The 26,944-nt window shown below is 42.6% G+C and overlaps 1 protein-coding gene across 4 annotated transcripts in view; it reads right to left on the reverse strand.

Annotated features, from left to right (window-relative positions):
- Nucleotides 1–26,944, reverse strand: part of POU6F2 (POU class 6 homeobox 2) — a 559,658-nt gene that overhangs the window by 242,678 nt on the left and 290,036 nt on the right. For all 4 annotated transcript variants that reach the window (XM_053259876.1, XM_053259878.1, XM_053259879.1 and 1 more), the window contains 2 exons: nucleotides 23,824–23,915; nucleotides 21,385–21,613 (listed from right to left, as the gene is read on the reverse strand). In XM_053259876.1, coding sequence (XP_053115851.1) covers nucleotides 21,385–21,613; nucleotides 23,824–23,915 — 321 coding nt within the window. The remainder of the gene's footprint in view (nucleotides 1–21,384; nucleotides 21,614–23,823; nucleotides 23,916–26,944) is intronic.

Here is a 26,944-nt window from a genome sequence, read left to right on the forward strand (position 1 = left end):
ATCTCTGTGCACTGTTTATTAACAACAGAATGCAAACTGACCAGAATTCCACTTCTTGAAGCAGAATTCACTTCAGAATTCTAGCTTGAGGGTTGATGGAGAGAATGTCACTTTAAATAAGGCTGAATGCTCATGACAATTGAAAGCACTTCTATGTTAAGTGGGTCTGTTTGTTATAATGCACTGTGTCAGAACTGACCACTGAAATTGAATGAAGGAGCATGCAGAGCAGCCTTGCTGGACAGCATCCAGGTTCTAGCAGGATCATTGCCCAAATCCTTAGGTCTTTATTAGAGCTAACCCTTCAGCAAATTTCAATCGAATGCTATGTGTACTGAAAATATCATTGTAAACTCTCCTATGATCAACACCACCCTAGCCTTGGTCTCTCATGTTCATGGACAATCTGGCTCTTCTAAAGTAAACTTGGGACTGATTTTCACAAGAATCCTGCCATTTTTTTGATGGATTGATCTTTTATTAGTTGGTTAACATTGATTTTGGTGAACTTTCTCTTATTGTAGGTTGATTTTTTTGCTGATATGAAGGGGTGGCTCTCCCCCCGCCCAGTTTCTTTTTCAGCCCTTGCCCTCATTATTTACCAAACAGCATGCTGACACATAACCAAAAGAGAGACATGCATTCTTGCCAACTTCTGTGGTCTTATGTCAAGGCTCACAGTCTTAAGTGTTTTAGTAGCCCCATTTGATAAAATCATGACACACTCTGCTGCCACTTATTAAAAAGTATATTTTTAGCCTTTGTGGTGTCAGAGAAAAGATTTACAGCATGACTGCAGTGCACCCTAAAGGCTTGGAATCCGAAGGTACATAAAAACAAGCCCATGTTATTTTTAAGCCTGTCATATGAGGGGGAAGGCTGACTTAAGATGTCTGAACATTTCTGATTGGCAATCATGTACATCCCAGTTCCTGATTAGGAAATTAACACAGGCAAAGATAAATGCCAGCAAGCAAAAAGACAAAGATGCTCACAACCATAAGAATAAATTATTGTATTAAAACAATACTGATGTCCTTTGAAATGGTTTTTCAGCACTGATTGGCAGCTAGTTTTCACCAGGAACCATATTTGAAGTTTGAACTGAACAAGAGCCAAAGGAACAATAGCACTGTCCCCAGAAACTGACTCAGTTCCATATGAGATGAAACATGGGCAAAGGATTCCCTTCCTCCTCCCTACTGTGAATAGCAAGAGGTTTCTTTGGCTGTGTTCCCCTTCTGTTGTGCACCTCAAGCTCCCCAAGATACTGGCAATGGACCCTTTAATCTCCTGCCCTCACTAATAAAGGCTATGTCAGGCTTTTCAATGTATTTATTTATTGATTTGATTTGATTTGATTTATATACCGCCCTTCCAAAAATGGCTCAGGGCAGTTCATAGGCCTAGCAAACAATTGCATGTTTGCTAGGGCAAATTTGCATTAGGACCCTTGGAGAGGGTTGGAAGGTGCACACTGGAGAATGATTTAATGGAGAGAAGTGGCAGGAGACTCTGTCCCTCTGTTACCATTTATCTGTCCAAAATAGCCCCTTCCTTTTCCCCCCTTAGCAATGGTGATTATGAGGAGCTCCTTGACAGTTTGTGTGCAATGTGTAGTTAGGTCCTAAGCTACTGTACACTGGGCTGAATCAGGGTCATCTATCAGAATTAAGTAAATTAAGTATTGGCACGTCCATCCAAAAACTCTAACCTCTGTGCATACCAGTAACATATTTTAGTTAATAGCACAACATGGATGTCTAACTCCTATTAGAAACTGTACTGGACTTATTTTGCTTTTTAAGTGTGAAGTGCTTGAGTGTTCTGTTCTCTTGGCACTTACACAAGCTGACATCCTGACTACATTACTCAACAGAGGTCCCACTGAAATTAATAGGACAAGTTAATTTCCCATTGAAATTAATAGAACTTCCTGTGAATAATTTTGTCAAGATGTCAGCCGTAATGTCCAAAGCAACTCTGATCGTCTAAAGTTTGGTTGTGTTATGCTGAGCTCTACTCTTCTCTCTAGTATCGTGATTTGTAATCTTATTTTCTAATTAAGATAACCCCTAATTGTTCCTCATGATGCAGCATACTGGGGGTCTTACTCTATTAAAGGAAACTGAGCAGTAAGCACAGTCAGTGGGAGTGAGAGTTGTACTTGGGAGTTGACTTGCATAGGAAGCAGCTTCCAAATATGCTTCCTTAGTTATAAATTCCCTATCTATCTATCTATCTATCTATCTATACTGCTTTGGGAATTTTTGTTGAAAAATGGTATATAAATATTTGTTGTATTTGTATTCGTTGTGAAGTAAAGTTTAGATGGCTTCTTAAAAGAAGTGGGCAAGTATATGGAGAAGGACAGGTCTATCAATGACAATTAGCCACGGTAGCTAAATGGAACCTCTATGTTCAGAGGCTGTACATCTTTGTACAGATGCCTGGAACAAACAACAGGGCAGATCCATTGCTTTCACTCCTTGTGTATGTATACATTTCTCAAAAGGCATCTGGATATTCCTGATGAAAAGAGAATGCTAGAGCAGAGAAAAGCTTTTTCCAATCCAAGAGGGCTTCTTCTTAGACCTGTGCAAATATTGGGCACTAAACAGGGAAAGTTGAATTGAATCAGGTATTTATTGAAGGTCGAATACTTGCAGGGGTGCAGATCCCGCTTAAGCATTTGAGTGCCTTCTTCATTTTACTGAATGCCCCCACCAAGCCTACTACTACTACTACTACTACTAACAACAACATCTACTGTAAGTGAGGAGTTCCTGCTCAAGCTTCTCCTTTGTCTGTATCCCTGAATACCTGAACCTGAAGTGGATTCAGAGCTGAATACTCTGAATCCGCACAGCACTCCCCGCACCCCACCCTGGCACTATGCAGAAACAACCATTCCCACTGCTCACCAGCGGACAGTGCTGTGCTTTTCCCAGCCCTGGTGGAGCCCCTTAAAGGGAAGCGGAGCTTTGCTGAACCCCACTGATGTCTGGGAAGGTACAGGGAGCACTGAGAAATGGAGTTGTTTCCTAGCGCTTTCTTCATAGAGCTCTATGAGGAAAGCACTGGAAAAGACTTCCCAACACTCCCACCACACCTTCCCAGATCTTGCTGGGGCTCAGCAGGTCTCCATTTCTCTTTAAGGGCTCCCCTGGTGCTGGGAAAAGCACAGCACAATGGGAATGGTTGCCTCAGCACAGCACAATGGGAATGGTGCTGGGAAAAGCACAGCACAATGGGAATGGGAGTGGTGCTGATCATTCAGCTTTGGGTATTCAGAGCCAAATATTTCCACAGGCCCACTTTTTGTTTATGGAACAATGTTTCTCCCTAGCTTATTTGTTACTGTTCTGCCTTATTTATTGCTAACACATTTTAACACAAGCCATATGCTCTTTTTCCCTCCCAATGTTTGCGGCATATTTTGGGCATGCTGTCTGTTCCGGTGGCTTTGCACACTAGTAGGCAAAAGCAGGTCTCGGCCAACAGCCGTGTCAACATGTAGAACACTTATATGTCCTTCAGCTACCGTGCCTGGATCCTTTTCTTTTCAGTTCTCCTGAAGAAACCGATCACTTCCATGCCCTGATCTAGACTTCTCTGAGGTTAAAGGTAACCTCAGTTTTCCCAAGTCCCTGGTTTTGCAATGGTATGCTATGCTGAAGACACAGATGCATCACATTGTGGCTAACCATACTGTGAGCTGGACTGCTGCGTTGAAGAGGTGAACTACAAACAAGCCTTACTGCTGGGGAGGGTAATAGCAATACTGCCCTTGCAGCAAACCTCTGCTAAGCAATCCACAGAATGACACTGATGGTTGCTCCGGAGGGAGTCACTTACCCTCCGAGCTAGAGGTAAGATGCCAGATAAGCAGTAGCCTGTAAAAAGGGATTTTAAAAAGAGAGAAAACCAGGGGGAAAGATTAAGATAATTTTGCTGTCTACATTATATCCATCACATACCCCAACGTCAATGTCTATTCCATTGTTCAAGTACCTGACACAAACTTCTATTTCTGTCTTCTCCGTGCAAGTGCCTTTCATTTGAAAAGTTGCCTATCTTTCATGGTTTTATAATAAACTGGAAGTGAGTAACAGTACGATATCAAAGGAAATAAAACTCCAGTTGCAATTGCTGCTGGGGTTTGCCTTCTGAATGTGGCTTCTACAATATTTCATCTGTGCTGACACCTTTCACTCTCAATTATTTGGCTGCTGTCAAAACAAATCAATCAAATTACAGTGCAGTGTGTCTTCATGTTACTGTTCCATTGTACGTTAGCTGCATTAGATTTGAAATATATGGAGGTATAAATTTTTATCTCTATTATTTATTTAATGCAACTTTTTCCCCATGTGAGGCAGCTCACAAACACAGAAAACGCAAATTAGCTCATGTCAAGTGTTCAGCACACACGTCTCCACACGTATATGGATATGTGTATATGAATGAGACTGCTTAGAAATGTTAAAATAATAACACACAAAACCAATGTTATTCCATTAAAAGATACTAGATGACTTGCTCTCTCTACATTAAGTGCCTTCAGATAAATGGTGCAATTTTAAAAATAAAAATATGAAAACCAGTACAGAAGAGAATGTACATAATATGTAATTATAAATTATTGAGAGTCATCACTTGGATTTCAGAGATAAAATGACTTGAAATGAATAAACAAAAACAGTGTTTTGGTCAGCACTCATAAAATGTAAGTGTGTTTGTGAATAAAAACATTTTAAAACTACAGAAAAGTGCTGTGTACAATGTAGTGTGAATAGTGGATCATTTTGGTAAACAGGAGAAAAGGGCTGGAATTCCACTGAATGCATTCAGAAGATAAATGTTGTGATAGCACTGTAGGAATGACAGTAGCTATAATTTTGACAGCACTACACTACAAACGTATATACATCATTTTATACCAGACTCTGTCATGGGTTCACCAAATGATCCATTAGTAGTATGGATTGTGTGGGGACTGTAGTTTCTGGGTTGGTGTGGGTGCTGATAATTTTCTAATAGAACTTCCAAGCCTCCCCTCAGGGAACTATAATTCCCAGATTTTGTGGGGAAAGGGGCATTAATGTTAAGCTTGGATCTAACACATGCTGGAGCTGCAGGGGTGTATAGAGTTATTTTTAAATCCCGCTGATCAGTCATCTAGTGGGGAGAAGAGAACAGAGAGGGGCTGAATCCAGTCCTCTTGCTCTTCCTCTAAGCAGGATTTTGGTCTTTGTTTAATGGGTTACCTGCATTTATTGTTTAAAGGGTTACCTGCATTCATCATTAAGAATATTTACAGTATATACTAAATGCCTGGCTGAACATAATAATAGGCTGGATTATTATTTTTTATTATTATTATTATTATTATTACATTGATATCCCGCTCTTCCTCCAAGGAGCCCAGAGCGGTGTACATGGTTATGTTTATCCTCACCACAACTCTGCAAGGTATGTTAGGCTGAGAGATATATGACTGGCCCAGAGTCACCCAGTGAGTTTCATGGCTGAATGGGGATTTGAACTCTGGTCTCCCCGGTTCTAGTCCAACATTCTAACCACTACACCACACTGGATCCCAGGGATAACAAGCTGAAGTTGAATCCAAATAAGACAGAGCTATTGTCTGTAGTGAGTCGGGACCCGAGAGATGGTTTAGATCTGCCTGTTCTGGATGGGGTTAACTTCCCCTGAAAGATCAGGTATGTCGTCTGGGAGTGCTCCTGGATCCCAAACTCTCCCTGGTTTCTCAAGTTGAGGAAGTGGCCAGGAGTGTTTCCCCCCACCCCCCAGCTTTGGCTGATATGCCAGATATGTCCATTTCTGGAGACAAATGACCTTAAAACAGTGCTACATATGCTAGTAGATATGCTTATCAACCTCCAAGCTTGACTACTGCAACACACTCTGTGTGGCGCTGCCCTTATATGTAGTCTGGAAAATACCATTGCTACAGAATGCAGCAGCCAGACAACCTAAAGGGATCATATAACACCCATTTTGAAAGAACTGTACTGGTTGCTGATATGCTTCTGAATGACATACAAGGTGCTAGTTATTATCTGGAAAGCCCTCCATGGCTTAGGTCCAGGGTACTTAAGAGAGCACCTTCTCTGTCATGAACCCTGTTGCCTATTAAGATCATCTGGAGAGGTCCAGTTACGGTTGCTGCCGACACGTTTGGTGGCAACTCAGGCCCTGGGGCTTTGGAATATGCACCTGCTGAAATAAGAGCATCTTCTTCTCTGTTTGTTTTTAGGAAGACCCTGAAGTTATACCTGGTTTTTAATTGAAAACCTGATCCCAGGTTTTTAATTGAAATTTAAATGTTAATATGTTTTTACTCATTAATATTTTTTACCTGTTTCATGAATTTTAACTGTTTTACATTGTTTTTATATTTGTTATGTTTTAACTTGTACACAGCCTGGAGATTTCTATATCAGGTGATATAGAAATATGATAGATCGATAGATCAATCTATAGATCGACCGATAGATACCACTTTAAAAAAAAAAAAACACCAAGTAGTTTACATAGCAAAAGGAATGAGAAGATGATTTTCTGTCCTAAAGGGGCTTACAGTCAATTCCAAAAAGGAAGATACCAGCAGCCACCACTGTAGTGACACTGTGGTGGGATGAATGGGGACAATTGCTATTCCCCGACTAAATATAAGAGAGCCATAGCATTGAAAGGTGCCTCTTTGCTCAGTTAGCAGGAGTCAAAAGGGGTTGCATATGCCATAATGTATTATGTGTATGTCATTGGGCACAGCCTCAGCTGCTGGATTGCATGCAGCACTTATTTGTGCACACAAGTCCTCATCCAACTAGGGATACATGTGTGCAAGTAGATTCCCATGTGTGTACAGTCCCTGTGTCACCTTAAGTGACGCAGAGGTGAAATGCTTGTAAAAGCAGAAGGTTGCCGGTTCGAATCCCTGCTGGTACTATATTGGGCAGCAGCGATATAGGAAGATGCTAAAAGGTATCATCTCATACTGCGCAGGTGTCGGCAATGGTAAACCCCTCCTATATTCTACCAAAGGAAACCATAGGTTTCTGTGGGCACCAGGAGTCAAAATCAACTTGATGGCACACTTTACCTTTACCTCCTGTGCTTTTGTATTCCTAGTACTCCTAGTGCTTTTCTTCCAGCCTGGCAAACATGTGCCTCAGAAACCTGGCTGAAGTCAAGCAGCTGAAGAAGTAGAGTGCAGGAGAGCAATGTCAGGAGAGGGAAAGGTTTACATACCCCCTTCTGCCTACTGCTTTCCCCCCTCCAAATTATACCCTTCCCCAGCAACTTTAAAAAATTGGAAGTTCCCAGACTTCCATCTGCTGCTGAACAACGTGTTTGCTCCAAAGTTAGAACAAAAATTGAAGAAACCCAGATGACTGATGTTTGGCAATACATTGTTAAAATGGGATCACAGTTACATATGTTAAAAAAACATACTATGCAGATTTTGCAAATGTCAGTAATTAACAGGGGGAAGCCCAGATGCAGAATGTGATGATGAGAGAAACATATGAATTGGGTGAGCAAGTTACAGAAGAAACTGGATCTAAGAGAACAACTGAGGAAAACATGAAAGACAAAGATAATCTTAAAACTGCAGTTCTGTTCAGCAGCCAGCCACTGGTGACAAAGAAGCTGCTGCAAAATACCTGTGGTCAAATACAGTGCATTTCTGGGAGAGCAGTTATCTTCTATAGTATATTATAAATATAATATTCAAACCATACACCACCACAAATTAAAAGTTAATCAGAGATCTGGTTCAGTATATTAATCCAAGATCTCAGATCAGAAAGAAACCTGATCCAAACAAGTCTGACATTAGTTCGGTGAACACTATGGGGCTTTAGACTTGTTCTTAGGCGTTCTTGTTCATAGGAGTTCTTGTTCTTGTTCTCCCCCACACCAATGCCATGTGGCAAAAGGGAGTAAGGGGAGAGGGTTCAAAAGCATTCTGTGGCAAGACATTGGGGTCAGCTGTTCAAAAAGCCAAAATATTCCTTTGGGCTACAAGCCCCTTCCATGAGCCTTATCAGCAATTTGGATTATAGTCCTAATTAGGATTGTCAAGGGCTGAGATGTTGTAGCTGTTGAGCCACCTTGAGCTTTGGAAAGGTGGCACAAAAATATTTTCACAAATATGTAAGTACAACTAAACAAGTAAAAAATGGAGACCAATCCAGAGAAAGTTCAGGACACTAGGCACATAATTTAAGCATGCTTAAGTTTCCAGTAGGTGCCGTTTGGAGATACAAGAGCTTGCGATGTGCAACAGTGGAAATAACGTAAGTAAATTCCAGAGTGAGAGAGAGAGAATGTGTGTGTAAAATGAAAGTTTCCCATACAGATCACATTTTATCAGCAGGCAATACTTTCACATCTCGAACTAGGGTCTTCTGCATATTTTCATCCCAATGTTTTACTCAGGTTTGATATTCTAGCAATAAAAGGAAGTGTGTGTGTGTGTGTGTGTGTGTGTGTGTGTGTGTGTGAAAGTGGAGAGAAAGACAAGAGTAACTTACATGTGGAACCAGAAAGCACACAAGTTTTAACCTGTCATTGTCTCCTCCTTTGAAAATGACTCTATAAATATCTCAGCTTCACTTTGGTGTTGGTGTTCGTGGCTACAGGAGACTATTATCCACTGACAACACTTTCTCCTGGCTTTCTCACTACACAGTTCAGGAATCACCAGCTCAATTAATGCACCACTGCTTTGAAAACATGCTGATATGCATTGAGGAAGGTACTCAATAGCCTTTTCAGCATTTCAAAGTATGTGAGATGCAGAAGGGTGTTTTTTTCCTTTAACTCTAAAAAATGTAATGTGAACTTGTGTAACCTTCCCTGTCCCACCTCCACCAATCTGTTGATCTTATGGTAACAAATGTTCTGAATATTAATTTACCAGCTAGAAACATTAACTGCATGGTTCTTAAATGACAGGATGGGCCTCCCTAAAGATGAGATTGTCCCCTAAGGGACAATCTCCTCCATGATCCCTGTCAGATGTCTCTGTGTGTGCATTTCTTGGTTAGATCTGGAAACAATGCCAAACTGCTCTTCTGTTCCCCTAAAAATGAAATGTGAGGGTGGTTGACAATCCATATACATCACTTTGTTTCAAAGGAGAACTCTTCTCATATTCAAGATGGACAAATGCTTCAGGAATATCAGGAACAAACTCAGTGCCACATGTTGTAGGTTTAAAAATTCAGGGGAAACAAAAGGATACCACTTCTTACATAGGAACATAGGAAGCTGGCTTTTAACAAGTCAGACCATTGGTCCATCTTGCTCAGTAATGTCTTGTTACCATGAGAGCCTGTTCGGGGGCCCAGGAACAGTCTACACTGACTGGCAGCGGCTTCTCGAAGGTTACAGGCAGGAGTCCCTCCTCCCAGCCCTATCTGGAGATGCCAGGGAGGGAACTTGGAACCTTCTGCATGCAGGTGCTCTTCCCAGAGTAGGCACCATCCCCTAAGTGGAACACCCTACAGTACTCACACACCTAGTCTCCCATTCAAATGCAAACCAGGGAAGACCCTGATTAACAAAGGAGACAATTCATGCTTGCCACCACAAAACCAGATCTCCTCCTGTAGTCTAGTCAGACCCATTTTCTCTCTAGCTCAGTATGTCTGGCAGTGGCTCTCCAAGGTTTCAAACAAAGTTTGAAAATGTTCTGAATATAGCCTGTAGATATCAAAGACTGAACCTAGATCCAAAGCAGATGCCCCACCCCTGAACTATGGACCCTTTCTGGAAAGTTCCTCTGCCTTCCTGAAGCAGCCCTCCCTTGGGGAGATGGTAACAGGTACCGTGTTTCCCCGAAAATAAGACAGTGTCTTATATTAATTTTAGCCCCCCAAAATGCACTAGGGCAATTAGCAGTACATCAGAAATTACTGCTAGGTCTTACTTTCGGGGTAGGTCTTACTTTCGGGGAAACAGGGTAGGGAGGGGAGTGTTTCCTGCCTACAGTTGGGAAAAAGAATTTCCCTACAATAGAAGCCAAGCTGGAATCTGGGGTTCCATTTAGGAGCAACTGTGGTTGGCAACTGTGAATAGATTTACAAAAATTTGCAAGGCTTTGTGGCAAGGCTACAGAAGCAATTTTGAAAAGCTGCCTGCATGCATGAGATGTACTTAATATTTATCCAACTTTTGTCCTATTCGGACATCAGGTAGTTTCATATCCATGGTTCTAAGAGAAGCGAGTGTGTTCATTTCTAGTTTGTTGGTTTTGGAATGCAATCCTATTTTCTAACTAAAACCTCTATAAAAAGAGGTCCACACGGCTTGGAAATGAGGAAAGCACACCGTAACACAAGCTTCAGGAGTCTGAACATGCAGTTTAACACATGCATATATCACTTGATTTTTCATCACTTGCTGACCCTCAACACTCATGACTTGCAGCTGAATGTATAAAGTGTCTCCACTGAAAAGCAGTTTAGGAAGCAGCTGTAGCTTCATGCAGAGCAAATGCTTTGCATGCACATTCAATTTTGGTATCCCCAGGTTCAATTTTGGTATCTCCAGGGAAGGCCAACAAAAGACCCCCATCTGAAACCAGGGATGCTCATGCAGCCCTTTCCTTAATCTAAAAGTGCTTAGTGATTTCTGTGTGTTCCAAGATAACACACAACCCCCACTCCCCCAAATCTATGGTTCGGCCACACTTGGAGTACTGCTGGTCACCAAACCTAAAGGAAGACATTGTAGAATTGGAAAAGGTGGAGAAGAGGGCAACCAGGATGATCAGGGGCCTGGAGCACCTTCTTTATGAGGCAAAGCTACAGCATCTGGGGCTTTTTACAGGGAGACATGATAGAGATGTATAAAATTATGCATGGAGTAAAGAGAGTGGACAAAGAGAAATCTCTCTCTATCTCTATCTCTCTTCTCTCTCTTCCCCCCACCCCCACAAGGACCAGGGGTCATCCAATGAAACTGAAGCCTGGGAAATTTAGGACCAACAAAAGGAAATACTTTTCTTTTCCACTCAGAGCATAATTAATCTATGGAATTCTCTGGTGTGGTCACTAGCTTGGGTGGCTTTAAAAGGGGCTTAGACAAATAGACAAATTCATAGAAGACAGGTCGATCAATGGCTATTAGTCTGGTGATTATAGGCAAGATGCTTCTGGATACAGCAGGAGAGAGGGCATACCCTCACCTCTTGCCTGTGGGCTTCTCAGAGGCATCTGGTGGGCCACTGTGTGATACAGGATGTTGGACTAGATAGGCCTTGGGCCTGATCCAGCAGGGCTGTTCTTACATTAGCTTTGTGAGTGATTAATGTAATTACAGTATTAGCAAAGCCTCAACAGTCTCTACCAACACCTCCTCTTCCCCAAACACAAGGCACCCAAAAGCTTACCTTGGGGTAGGGGGAAGGTGACCTTGGCAATGGTGTTGGCTGTGGGCACTTCAAGACCTCTCTTTCACCTCCCCTTCTTCCCCAAGGGCCTTCTCCTTGCTGGGAATGACACACAAAGCATTATTTCTCTGCTTTGGGATTGCTGGGACTTGTAGTCCCAGTGCTTCTCCAGTGGAAAAAATAATTTCTGCTAGGGTCTGAAGCACTAGAGATGTGTATGAATTGTATTTTCCAATTTGATTTGAAGTTGATTTGAATTGCAAAATCTTTGAATTGATTTGTCAAAACAGCAGACAATTGAATTGACAAAACAGCATTTGTCAATTTTTTTTTGACAAATCAATATTTCTTTTAAAAACTCCCCTCCCACCAAACCCCCATAGGATGCTATAGGGGTTTGAGGGAAAGGTTTTTTTTAAAAAAAATTTAAATCACCCGCTTGATCATTTCTTTTCTGGATTGGGTGGTAGGTAGCACCCATCACGCTGTACCACCAAACCCACTTTCTGGGTTTTCCATTATTCACTATGGCTGAAACAAACTGCGCTCATAGAGTGCACACAAGTTTTACATTGCGATTTACAATGCAATTTGCATCTCTGCCTTGCAAAACGCTGCAGATTAGAAGCACACAGTTAAAGGAACCTGTCCTTCCCAACACAGAAGACACATTTTTTTCAAACACAGTCCAAAAATGGCCAAAAATAAATTGCTGACTCTGAATCCACTGTCAGCCACAGACCAAAGCAGTGACTGAAGCATAAGTTAGTCTCAAGGCTTGACATGGGGCTCATCTCGCAGCGATCACCAAGAAAATATTAGACTCACACACACATTCCTGAACTGCCACACTGACCATTTTTAGCTACAACACTATCTCACAAACAAACCAAACCACAACTCAAGAAAGGAAGGCAGGCACCCAAGTATTGCCTTTGTCAATCTGAGATCCAGAAAAATCAGATTGTTAATAATACAGCCGCAACAGCACAGCATATTACTCAGTGCTGAGAAAAGAAAACCACAAAAGCAAACCTTCCTTGATTCCTCCCTCCCTCCTCTCCTGATGTATCCTCTTCAAGGGCACACTAGGGCTCTCTCTTTATCCCCTCCCTTGGCCCTTTGAAAACATTTTGAAATTCCATCCTTATTTGTTCCCCTCCCTCCCACCTCCCCAAGCCAATGGGGGCACAGTTGCCCATTACAACACTTGAGTATATGATAACAAGCCAACCAGAAAGCAAGGAGATCTCAAGCCAATCGAAAACCAGTACCAGAAAACCAATCAGCAAGGAGAAAAGGCCTGCCAGAATGGCTCTTGAATCACTTGAATAGTTTCGAACTCAAATTGGGGTTGTTTCAATTCAAACTCAAATCAGTCTTTTTATTTTAAGGATGTTTCATTTCAGGTTAGAATATCTCAAAATGGCCTGATTTGAGCTCGAATCGATTTGCACATCTCTATGAATCACCCATCACTGCCTCTTCCGCTGCTACTGTCACTTTTTTCTTTCCCCAAGGTAAGTTTATGCATGTCTTAGGACAGGAAAAGGGGGGTGAACACAGGATCATAGTGAACACAGGGTCACGAGGAACATAGTAGACACAGCTGTAAATCACTAGGGCTTGCTCTCTATGATCAGGACTGTGGTTTCCCCAATCCTGCTTATTAGAAAGGAGAGCTGGTCTTGTGATAGCAAGCATGACTTGTCCCATTAGCTAAGCAAGGTCCACCCTGGTTTCATTTGAATGGGAGACTTGATGTGTGAGCACTGTAAGATTTTCCCTTTAAGGGATAGAGCCACTCTGGGAAGAGCAGAAGGTTCCAAGTTCTCTCCCTGGCTTCTCCAAGATAGGGCTGAGAGAGATTCCTGCCTGTTACCTTGGAGAAGCCACCGCCAGTCTGTGTAGACAATACTGAGCTAGATGGACCTATGGTCTGACTCAGTATATGGCAGCTTCCTATGTTCCTATGGCCAGAGGCTTTTACTATTTCAAGCTTCCCTGGGTGGTTGCTCAGTCGTGACATCTCTGTTTGAAGCTGAGAGAGCAACTGCCAGTCAGTGTAGACCATACTGATCTAGATGGACCAATGCCCTAACTCAGTATGAGGCAGCTTCATTATGTCCTCAGTGCATCGGAGGGGAGGGGAAGGGAGGCCATGATCCAGTTCAAAGTCAGCTGTGTAACTTTCATGTGTTCTTCTGATCGTAGTGGGATTTAATAAGACAATTTTCACTTCTTCATAATTTTTTTAAATTTCTCTGACATCATCTGGAATATTAAAGCATGCTTGGGACCCTACACCAAACTACTCTGTTTGTCCCCAGGCTTAGGATTAGAGTGAATAACTACTATTCAAGGAGTCTATGTTGCACAAAAACTCATACAAAAGTGGACACCTATGACCAAATAAGGTGGCTGGTGAGTTCAACTCAATACATTAGGAGAAACATAGGAAGCTGCCTTTTAGGTCAGTATTGTCTACATTGACTGGCAGCAGCTCTCCAGGGTTTCAGGTAGGAATCTTTCCCAGCCACACCTGAACCCATGGCCACATTCCATCATGTAGTTACATGTGCTCAATCCCATTGACTTTCATAGGCTTAGGTATGGCTAACTCTGTGTTGAACTATAGTCCCTGACCTTTTTGCAACTTTACTATACATGTCCTTCTACCATGTGGCTGAAGGACATATATAGTAATGAAATGATTGCAGTATTCGCAAGTACGGTTTCATGCTGAAATCACTACTGAGTGTAGCCCTTAGTCCTTGTCATTCTTGTTTTGGTTGTGTTAGTACCATGTAGAAGTACCTGGGAATAAACTATTCCTTTAAGTGAAACATCATTTTGATTATTACTGACATTGGTGCTCATTAAAATACATAACTGAAACATTGCTTTTCTGTAGGCTCTGAAAGCTATTTCATGTAACTAGACAGGGAATACAAACGAATAGGGACTGCATCATTTTAGTTAAAAAGAGAGCATATTCTTTTGGGGGGAAAGAATGAGTCCTGGACTTTAGATCAGCAAGCAATTGAGCTTGGCACTTCATCTACATTCTCTTTTTAAAAAAAAATCTATCTGAAGGCTGATACTCAAATTACACATATGCAGAGAATGAAAGGAATTCATTTACTTTTTAGGTATCTTCCTGCAATTAAGATTAAACAAGCATTAACAATCGTGCTAAATATGTTATTGCTTTTCTGTTTTTTGTTTTTTTTTTGAGGGGTAGGATTGGACCTCTAGGCAAATCAAGATCAAAGAAACCCTCTCTCTTTAGTGTTACAATATATGAATAAATACCAATGAAAAGATTCTAACAGTCGTTTCCCAGCTTCCAGTTCTCTTGCTTTTTAATAAATGTCTTTAACCATTAAATGGTGTTTAAAAATATAACCTTGTGTGATGTAATATTTACAGAGAAAAGCAGTTCCCTTTCAGCACAAGAGCATTTCACTAATGATAAAGGGAGATAGCTGATTCCTATTGGTTTGAGGGGCTGATGGACAAGGAAATAAATTATTGCCATTCACTTGAGAAACCTCCCAAGTCTGCAGTGGAAATAAAACTCCCAAGATCTCAATTTTGGAGTGTTTCCAATGGATAATTCTGGCCATTGTTTCTGAAGTACAAGCATCACTCAAGTTGTATAATGTAGTAATAACATCTCAGACTTCGCAGATTGAAATCTAATGTTATGTACTTTAGATCGTCATTTGGGCCACAGTACTGCAATTTGCACTGTGGGCAGCAAGGTAAGGAGTGGTTCCTATAGACCTTTTATAACTCTCACGTCAGGAAAACTTGGAGTAAAACCAAGCAGGAGAGTCTCAGGACAAATGAGCTTGGCTTGATCTTAGGACAGGCACAAAAGGATGTTGTCTCGGATTGCTTGATGGTATCAGAGTATGTTCAGAACAGTAGCAGTATGCCCACCATAGTGATGACTTGTCAAGAGAAGGGAGATTTATAATAGAACTCTTTGGGGGTTGCTTTACATCCCACTTTCTGCCAGAGCAGAATACATGTGATTGGGTCTTGGTCTTGCCTATGGTATGGTGAAATGCACATCACATTTGACAGTCATTTATGAAGGATCTAGTGCTCACTTCTTTGATATCTAGATTCTCTATCAACTGCAAAGTCATTGGCTGACATGATAAGGAGAGTAATGCAGATGGTTCAGAATCACCTGTGCGGTTGGTTGTGAGTATCTAAAGCAGCACTGGACTCTTGCACAAGACCAGTCTTGCGCTAATACTCATAAAACTATGCGATCACACTTCTGGGATGATACTTCCATTATTTCAAATGGAAATATAATTGTACATGTGGGATTGCACAATGTTAAGTATTAGTGCAGAAGTTCTCTTGTAGGAATGTGTGAGCAGGCTCGAAATCAAGCCAGCTTGCACCCAAACTGGTCTGGTTTGAAAGCTCAACCTCGGACTGAACCAGGTCCAGTTTGGTCCAAGGTCGAGCTGAACCGCTCAGGTTGGTTTGGGCCCAGTTTTAGGAAAGCGGCTTCCTTAAGTGATATATTAATCAGTAAAATAGAACTATTTACTCCTAGAGGCGTCCATGCGGGGGGGGGGGAGGTTTGCAGCGGCTCCCTCTATACTCACCTGCCTGAGTCTCCAGGGCCCAGTTCAGCTTGTTTCGGGCCTGGTTCGGCCCTCTGAGTGCATGCGGCAGCCACGATTTTGGCCATGTTACTCTGCTCTTCAGGTCAGTCATGGTTCTTTGTGTAGAGGTTTTTCCAATGGGCTAATGGCTTGGCCACTAGCAATGATTAACAGGCATCAAGATCAGTCAGGAATGAAGGAACACCTCTCTCCCAGGGTTATGGCTTTTATCAGTGTTAAGTGTGTATCAAGAGAGCATATTTTCTTCCAATTGGCCAGTGTGTGTGTGTTGGGGTGGGAGGTAGGGAATTAGTTTGTGGAGCTGGCAAGGAACAAGCAGTCTTAAGGAGGGATTGTTGCATTTGCAGGACTGATGCAGCTTCAGCATTAGTACTGCCAGTCCATTTAGGTATCTTCTTCTTCTACACGGATCAGCTTGTATATTTATAAATATGCAGAAACTAAAAAGCCTGAGGTTTTTAATTTTACTTTTAATTTGGTTTGTTTTAATTGTTTTACTCCACACTGTTATTTGCTTTATTGTGTTAAAGTTCATATTACTTCTACTGGTTTACTGTTGTGAGCCGCCCTGAGCAGTGTTGTACTGGACGGGCAGAATATAAATATTTTTTATCATCATCATCATCAATCATGAGATTTTCCCCAGGAATACTGATTTTCTTTTGCCAAGGTACACTAGAAGTGGTGGATTCAGGCTTACCTCTTGACCCCAGGGTACAACTTCTTAATGATGAGTGCAAATTACTTTGTGATGCAAACCCAAGAATAATATGTAATTTTTGAATGAACCCTTATTATGACAGTAAGCTAGAGGGTGGTTTTCCAGCATGTACCCATGATTTCCCCAGTCTGCTGTGATGTCTGCAACCATGAAGAAAAGACTGAAAGGCATAACATACAATGGCAGTTCTACATGCTTCTTAACAGGGCTGACACTGAAATTTCAAATAAGTGAAATTAAAAGCAGATTTCTGGGTTCCTCCCATAGAGAAACATTTGAGAATTTTCAGCACAAGTTAAGTGAGTTTGTAAAAGTGGACATTTTCAGGGGTTCTCTGCACATCTTTACATTCTTTGTTGTGTGACAGGGAAAAACATAGATATCAAACATAAGCCCCACTGAAATGGATAGAGGCTGCACAGCAGCAGTACTTGGTGAATTGTGCTACATCTTCATATTTCCTTCAGCGAAAATGGTGCATGTAAGTTCTTTAGCCATACTGCCCAGCTGAGCAAAGCAGAATGAATTCATGACGTAAAATGTGTATCACCTTATGTTTATTTATAATACTACATCCACAGTAACCATAAGCTCGAACACTTTGGAGCCATGGGATACACTTTTATAATGTCTGTGTCTTCATTAAGATTTCATCATCCACCTACACTAAAAAGCCTCTTCCTCCACTTTGTTATATTGGCTTTTACCCAGACCCTGTCCCTGCATTATTTTTTTAATCTCCAGTTCTCTACTTTACATGCACTCTCAAATTTTAAACAAGCAAAATTTGTGCATTAGTGTGTCCTTTTCATCTATGATTTATGAATGACAGGTTTCTCGGTTCAGCTTAATGGTATGAGAGGGAGACATTATTTTAAACATTAAAGTGAAAACCATTTGCAACTATGATAAGAGAGGTCTGTTGACATTAAAGTTTAAAACCAGCACAAGGTAGAGGCAAGCCACTGAGCCAACAGGTGAGGGCACCATGCGTGCAGTTTGTAAGGGAGTTTGTTCAACACATTAGCTGTCTCCCCTTCTCACTGTTTCACAACCTGTAGTCTTTGGTGCGTCAAACAATCCATCAAGTCATCAGCAGCAACCAGAGTTTAATCGTTTAAAAAGTACTTAGAGTGCTGTGCAGAGCATTCACTTAATAGAAGCCCCATTTTATCTGTGGGGAACTTTTTCTCGCACGAATGTCAGCAAAATGTATTTTTAAAATGGAAAGGTCTAAAGCTGAATTTGTTCCTTTCACACACACCCTCTATAATTACCCCATTAAAGTTATCCTTCTAGATTTTATTTTAGATGCTTCAAAAAAGTGATCAGGTGTACGGCATGTTGTGCATCAGATCCTTTCCGAGAAAATATAAAATGCCAAAAGAAGCAATAACTGAAGGTGTGTCCAGACTAGCTATATGTCACATGATCTCAAACGGTCATTTGCTCAAAGAACTGTCACAGTCAAAACTGCATCTGTGATTGGTCACTGCTTAGCATTCCACTTCCTGTTTTCTTCAAGCAAAAGCTAGTATTTCAATGAAGGAGAATAAATATGGATGTTCTGTTGCTGTGATTATTCTGCAATAGACTTGTGCTGCCCAGGTCGCTGTGCCACTCCTTTTCATTATCAAAGCTTTTTTCTTTAAACATCTTTTTATGCTGAATTTGCCACATCCCACTGATGTGCCACTTCACCATGAGCTCAGATGCCATTGGGCAAATTCAATGTTATTTAAGAAACAAATTAAAATTCTAAATTTGAAGCTTCATGGGGAATAACTCTATGTAGATTTTAGTTACTGGGGCATTGGGGCTGGATACTTCTGGGAAAAGAACACTGGGTTATATATAGGGGCAGAGCCACCATTGAGCAAACGGGTTCAAAGAGCCCGGGCTGCTGTCAATCAGGGAGCACACCTGGCTCCCCAGCCACACCCCCTGATGCATATGTCAGATGCAGGGGGCGTGGCTTCATTCACAAACGGGGCTGCGTTCCCTGTTTGACAGCAAATACCGGCCAGTGCTGCATTCGCAGTGTGGCTGGGAGCTGCTCTTCCTGCCTTTAAAGGCAGGGAGAGAGTTCCTGGCCACACTGTGAATGCTGCACTGGATGGTATTTACTCCCAAAAGGGGCACACGGCCATGCTGCGAACACAGCGCTGGCCAATATTTGCTGTCAAACAGGGAACACAGCCCCATTTGTGAAAAAAGCCACGCCCCTGTGTCTGACATATGATGCAAGGGGTGTGGCTGGGGTGCCATGCACCTCCCCTGATTGGCCCCCATTGCAACCAGTGCAAGATTTATTATAACCAGAGCCAAGTGTATGTTGTAATTCTTCAAGAGTATGGAAAAAGCACAACATGTGGTAGTGGGTGAATCATGCATACACCTGAGAAAGTCAGTTCTTTTTCCCCCCTTTCAAGGTAAGTTTCTAACCCCCATGGCTATGAAAATGTGCTTGGAAGAGTGTTTATTTAAAAATTTACAATTTTAATTTTTTGTATGCAGAGTACACACCTGAGGATAAGACAGACGTAAACAGCACTCTTGAGAAAAGACCTGTCTTACCCAACTGGATTGTTTGTTTCCTATTTACTGTAAACTTAAAAGAAGCAGCAGTAGGATCACAATCCACAGCTATAGCATAAAAGCACAGAAATGAACATCTTAGGGAGTTTGGGAACACCTGGGACCCCTCACACGCCACTCTAGCTCTGTTTGTAATACAAGAAACAGTTTTCTCTCAAGTCTTTGCCACTTGATTTTGGAATAAATGCAGCAGCAGGTAGGTTTTTTTAATCACAGTATTATGCTTCTAGTCACCTGGAGGCAAATAAACTGAAAAATCCCAGGATAGTAGCTAGTATTGCAATGCATGCCTGTACACATGTACATGTTTTTGTGTGATTGACTGTACATGTGTTAACTTCAAAAGTGAATCTGGATACAGGCCCCCTCAAATACAGAGTACAGACAGGAACTGTACTACTGTCTGTGCACTGAATGTGTGAATAACTGTACATATGTACAGATCAGCACATGTGTGCGTACACTGTGCACAGATTGTACAAGCACTGGCCATCGCTTGTGAATAGGTCTACAGCTGCTCCCAGGTGTTAGATGCTTATACCTCACTCCAAAACTATGGATAATCTCTCCCAAAAGTTTCATATATGTTACAACACTGGAAAGGATCTATCTATCTATCTATCTATCTATCTATCTATCTATCTATCTATCTAATTTGTACATCACCCCAAACTTTCATCTGGATGGATGCCATTCTTGGCATCCTCTTCAGTAAACTACAGGTGGAAATACTTTGAAGGAGGACTACTGATGCTGGAACACAGACTGTCTAGTGAGACGCAAGTCTTTGGAATATTGCAGACTAAAGTGCCATCTAATTAAACTTGAACTTTTGTTAGGATTTTACAGTTTGATTTCGGGATCTGTTTAAGATGGACAGAGTTGTATTAAATACTAAATAAAGATGGGAATAAAAGACATCCACTATCAGTAAATTCATGATGAGCTTCAAATTACATTGGAGCAGAATTTTGAATCTATTTATTCATTGATATCACACACACACACACACACACACACACACACACACACACACACACTTGTATTAATGTCAGTTTCCAGCTTCTGTGCCTTGATCACACTGACCTTCCGTTATAGCATGCCTGCCTGTGCTCTAGGGGAAACTTGCGCACTGCAGGACAATTGTGTAGGCATCCAACTCTTTCCTTGATTTCCTGACATTGATCCACCCCGCAAAGCTGCTGTTAGTTAAAGACAGAAAATTTTACAGACACAGTTTTTGTGCCATTAAGCTTTCCCCTCTGCAGCTAAAAGCAACTTGAGGAGAACAATTGGCCTGGGGCTATGGTGCAGGGAGAAAAGGTTGGCCCTTGCTCTTCACCTTCTGCCATGGCCCCAATCCAAATCAGGGTGCCTCGCGGCTGCTTTTACAGGAAGAAAGCTATGTTTGAAATTCCAGTCACAGAGCTCCAATGTGACACACAGTTTGGCCCCAAAAATGCAGGACAGATGAGCAAGAGTTGAAAAGGAGACAGACCTTTCCTGTACCAGCACTAGTGTTGCCACTGACAGCAACCGTGAAGGAGTGGGAGGGAATTATCTCTGCCTCCTGTGGACTCACTGTCAGCACATCATGCCATGGGGAAATGCCTCCTTCCACAGTACAGCTGAGCCTCCATGATTCAATCCATCAAACTGATGATGGACATTTCACCAGTACTCCAGTAAAAATCACAACAGCCCTGTAGGTCAGAAAATTGCCATCCTAACTATATCACACACAGATTGCAATCTAGGCAAAATTAGGCATGCTAATTTCAAACAGGGCTTAACCATCCCGATCTTTACTCAGCTGAACTAAAGCTATACTATGTACCTTTGTAATTTTAGTGTCCTGGAGAAATGGCAGTAATGAATTTCCATCAGGTAACTAGGATTTTAGAGGACAACGTTTGCATTTTTAAAAAGACTCTGTTAAAAATAGAATAAAATGAACTTCTGACGTGCTTTACCTTGTAGATTTTGCAATGGCAAAGTCATAATGCCTCCTGCTGCAGCTGCTGCTACCAGCCCTTGGATGTTGGTGAGATTAGCTGTAGGCAAAGTGAGAACCAGTCCTTGCTGACCACCCAGCTGTCCAGCCATGTTGAAAGGAATAAGTATAGGTTGGTTCAATGCTGGAGTGCCTCCTGGCATCACCCCTGCTACAGCCGAGGCTAACTGCTGAGCTGTCAGTAGTGGCTGCAATAAAACATATTTACCATATTTTACCATACAGTGAAATAAATGAGTAGCAGCATGGATGCAATTGTTTCACTGGGGCCTGGGAATCTCACTAGTTTCCTTTTAGAATTGCATTGTCAATGAACTGCTGAAAACATAGCAGAAGACACAGTTGTTCTGATCCAGACATAGAGGTTCCATTGCAATGCATGGAAGTGATGCTAGATGGAGCCCTGTGAGTGCACAGGGATCTTCCCCCTTCCATGATCAGCAATGGTGCAGCCTCACACAGATAAGAGTATGGCATTTCTGGTTCATGGTCAACAGATAATAAAGCCCCTAATGTTCTGAGCCACAATGTCTGATATTTCAAATCACACAGAAGGCCCATAATCATAGAATCACAGAGTTGGAGGGGGTCTTCTAGGCCACCTCATCTAACCCTCTGCTCAGGTAAAGCCAGAGCTAGAACATTCTCAGTAGATGGCAGTCCAGTTCCTGCCTGAAGACCTCCACCCAGCCCCCAGGTAGTTCAAGACAGGACAGGGTACTTTTGGTGTCTGGGCAGCATGGCGAGCCATTGCCCCTATTCCCCCACGCAGCTCCATTTTCCTAACAATTTCCCCTCAGCTCCATCTTCTTATGGAACAAGCCAATTTCCCCACACCCCAGCCTGAACTCCTCAACAGCACCTATGGGATGCACCTAGCTCCCCCCATGCGACCCAACCCATTCCAATCTTCCAAAGCCATCCATGGCACACGGAGCATGCCATGAGATGATTCTCCCAGACCCCCCAACAACCACCTCCCACCTCCCTGGGGGGTGGTGGTGGTGGCGGCAGCTGCTGTCACATTTCCTCTTCCTCCCTCCTGCTTGTCATTGCTTTTTGGAAAAGGCAGGGGGCAGAGAACTGAGTGGAAGGGTGTGTGAAGAGGACCCCAAAATTCATGCATGTGTTTCCTCTCTTACAGTTCACTTTTGGAGAAGGGGCAGAGCTGGGAAGTTTCACCCGCTTGTGCACCAGTGGGCATGTAGAGGAAATGGGCATTGAAAGTGAGCCCCCATCACACCCTCACACATGCTTTGTCAGGAGGTAAGCCAGTGAGTTTAATTGCAGGAAAGTATGTTTCAATGCATATACCCTAGAAGCATGCTGTAGGTATATGTACAAAAAGAGAGAGCAATAACTTATCAAATACAGTTTATACTTTTGTACCTTGTTGACTAGACAAATTATAACATGTTTGCACCAACATTTTTCCTTGGATAATGGTGCAGAAAAAGTTCAGATGGTTCACAATATATCCTGAATGGCATCACTGATTAGTGTTCCATATCCAGGTTAGATTGCTGGCAGGGAGAGTTTCTCATTTTTAAGCAGATCTGTTCAGACATCACAGGAAATAAGTTCCTCTGACAACTTCCTGTTTGCCTTCAATTTCTTTTATTTAGGATACACATACCCTGCTCCTTCAAGTTTGCAGCATATGCATGCTTTCTGAACTCATGTCATGATCATTTTGTTTACCAACTCAAGAGTTATTTCAATTTGTTTCTGAAAATGGTCCACATTTACTGACTCTCGATTGGCATATTTGCATTACATACTTAAAATGGTTTCATTGCCTGGGAATTGCTCTTCTTTATAGGGGAAAGCAAGGGATCTCTAACAGAACTTGAGAGTATGCTTGTTATGCTACAATTCCAGGATTCTTTGGAGAAGATTGTTAAAGCAGTATAAACCAATGTAAACTTGTGTTGTAAACATGCCCAGCGACATTGGGACAGAACATCTGCCAGCTCTTCCCTAGAAGTTAAATCAATCACTTTACAAAGCCTTCATAATTTTGTTAGCTTTACAGCAAAACTCACATGACACACATGATTATCAAACCAAATAAACTAAACTTGCATTATAAATTATTACATTTAACATTTTTACAGTAACATATACTCTGTATTTAAAATAAGTGAGGCTCAAGTAATTTAATGGGCAAAAATCCACAGCTCATATCTTAACAAGAAGATCCATATACTCTCTCTTTCAACAAACACATACACACAAACACACACTCTCGCTCTCTTCTTAAAATGGTAATTTTAAAAGTTACAGTCTCCACACATTTTATATTAAAGCATTCAGCCACATAATTCTTTATCCACTTACTTGATTGTTGTCTGTTAATATGACTGTATTTTATGTAAGCTAAATGAATGAAACTGACCTGGGGCCCAACAGGGAACGCTGGGTGGGGCTGACTGGATTGGTGCTGGTCAGATGTGCTCGTGTCACACAGCGCTGTGTTTCCTCTAGCTCCTGGAATTCAAAGAAAAAGCTCTACCTTAATATCTAGCCTGGGGACCAGCACATTGCATTTTGCTGTGATGTCACATAGCATCAAGCTGGAAATGATATGCTAAAGCGGTTTATCAATAACTCAAGTGCTCAAATCACTTATCAGCTGCATAAATTATGCTAACCTTCATTCAGGCCGGCCTACTCATGCAGAGAGATACAGAAATCTGACAGCAGTGAAACTGAAGCTATCATCAACACAGTTAATGTGGGCTGCATTATACATCCATTTACATAAAAGCACATGAGCTCTCCGTGTGGAAGGAGGAAAGAGCATTTTCTTTTTATGCTAATCATCTGGGCCAAAGTCAAGTCACTTCTCCTTTATATCTCAGTAAGAGATTTTAAAAATGTGCTTGCTCAGTATGCAGGAACTAGTGGAACCAAACCAAACCAAATGGGGCATCCATGGGCAAAGGGGTGTAAGTAGGCCTAAGAGCCACCAAGAGGTAGCAGTTAGAATTCTAGTCTCTCTCTCTCTCTCTATATATATATATAAATATTTTATATCCCGCTCTTCCTCCAAGAAGCCCAGAGCGGTGTACTACATACTTATGTTTCTCCTCACAACAACCCTGTGAAGTAGGTTAGGCTGAGAGAGAAGTGACTGGCCCAGAGTCAACCAGCTAGTTTCATGGCTGAATGGGGATTTGAACTCAGATCTCCCCGGTCCTAGTCCAGCACTCTAACCACTACACCACACTGGCTTACACTTCCAAGTGAAGGTGGAGGGTCATATTACTGAAAAGTGGAGTGTCACATTACTGAGTTTTCCATGGAAACTCTCTTAACTAGCACATCACATAAACCGCTTCCTTAATGCTCTGGGGAATGCAATAAGCCTCTTCCATAATCTCTGCTCCAGATAAAATCTGCCCTGGTTTCTTCAATCAGCGGAGCCCTCTTCAGACATTATATAATCTAAAGACACTGCACTTGCATGCAGCATCCTTGACAGCATGTTCTGAATCCCCACCCCTGCACTGACACACTCAGAAGCCCACCTCCACCCCAGCTGTCCAGAGTCATAGCATTTGTCTGCAGAGACAAATGTTGTACTCATTGTCAGATTCTTCCAGTGCTTCAGCAATCTGATCATGGGAAGACTCTGACCACAAGTACAGCATTTATCTCCGTAGACAAATGCTGTAACCATGGACCATAGGAAAATGCGGCTTTTGAGCGCATCAGCATGAAGCAGGGATTCAGAGCACACTCTTGGGGATGCTGTACTCAGGTGCAGTACAGGAGGAGAGCTGGTCTTGTGGTAGCAAGCAGGAATTGTCCCCGTTTCTAAGCAGGGTCTGCCTTGGTTGCATTTGAATGAGAAACTGCATGTGAGTGCTGTAAGATACTCCCCTTAGAGGATGGGGCCGCTCTGGGAAGAACGTCTGCATGCTTGCATACAGAAGGTTCCTTCCAAGTTCCCTCCCTGGCATCTCCAGATAGGGCTAAGAGAGACTCCTGCCTGCAACCCCGGAGAAGCCTCTGCCAGTCTGTGTAGACAATACTGAACTAGATGGACCAATGGTCTGCCTCGAAATATGGCAGCTTCCTACGTTCCTATGTACAGCAGCCTCGGTTTTTATAACATCTAAAGATGGTTATGATGGAGTTCCAATCCATGTAATGAAGGGAAAGTGCACTCGCTCCCCTCTGTCATGTACATAACATTACTTGTGAGCAGTTTCAACACCAGACTAAAGGGAGGCCCTGGGGACTGCCCTGCACTGGCTCCCTTGGCATGTCCGCCCCCCACCCCCCAGCAGACTGATAGATTTCCAAGCTAAACAGCTTGGGAGGGGGACTTGGTGGCAGCAAGCAGGTGGCGAACCATCCCACCCTCCTCCTTGATGAATGAGGCAGGGAATGCCATTGTGATGGCAGCAGCTCTTCCTCCTCCTTACTCTTAGAGCATGGGAGAAGGAGGAGCAGCTGCAAGAACCATGCTCCTTCTCATTCGATAAGGGGGGAATGCTGCCACTGAGTCTTTCTCCCATCACCTTTGGTTAATGGGATTTGCATCATCACATGGGCTCTGGAAGGAAATCTGTTTGCAGAGGGGGTTCCCATTTGCAAAAGGTAGTAGGGTAAAAGAACCAGTGGTAGCATGAGAAACTTCCAGCACTGTTCCCTCTTCCTGGGCATTTTTCACACAGGGCTTTTAGTGCGTTCACATATTGGCCAGATTTACCCTGAAGTGCCTGTGAGCTATCGGGGAGCACTTCACACACAACTCGGGTTTTTCATTGCACGTTAGAGTATAGCCTGATTTATATCCATTGGCTTGTGGGGTCCCGCAGGGTTCAGTCTTGTCCCCCATGCTGTTTAACATTTACACGAAGCCACTGGGAGAGGTCATCTGGGGACTTGGACTGAGTCGTCAGCAATATGCGGATGACACTCAGCTCTATCTCTCCTTGTCACCTGATCCTAGGGAGGCAGTGGATGTCCTGAATCAGGGGCTGGAGGCCATGATGGGTTGGATGTAGGCTAATAAATTGAAATTGAATCCGGACAAGACGGAGGTAGTTTTGGTCAGTAGGAGAGCCAATCGGGATGAAGAGATTTTAGCGGTTCTGGATGGGGCTGCACTCCCCTTGAAGGAGCAAGTACACAGCTTGGGGGTACTACTGGACCCAGCTCTGCTTTTGGAAGCTCAAGTGGAGGCGGTGGTCAGGGGTGTCTTTGCACGGCTTCGGCTAGTGCGCCAGTTGCATCCCTTTCTTGAGAAGGCAGATCTGGCCACAGTTACCCATGCCTTAGTCAAGTCACAGCTGGATTACTGTAACACCCTCCAAGTGGGGCTGCCCCTGAAGAATATCTGGAAACTGTATCTAGTACAAAACATGGCAGCTAGGGTTTTATCTGGAGCTGCCCGATGGGAGCACATCACACCCATTCTGAAAGAGTTGCATTGGCTGCCAGTTCGTTTCCGGGTCCAATTCAAGGTGCTGGTTTTGACCTTTAAAACTCTTAACGGTTTGGGC

The sequence above is a fragment of the Hemicordylus capensis genome, chromosome 6 (genome assembly GCF_027244095.1).
Source record: "Hemicordylus capensis ecotype Gifberg chromosome 6, rHemCap1.1.pri, whole genome shotgun sequence".
Classification (NCBI taxonomy): Eukaryota; Metazoa; Chordata; class Lepidosauria; order Squamata; family Cordylidae; genus Hemicordylus; species Hemicordylus capensis.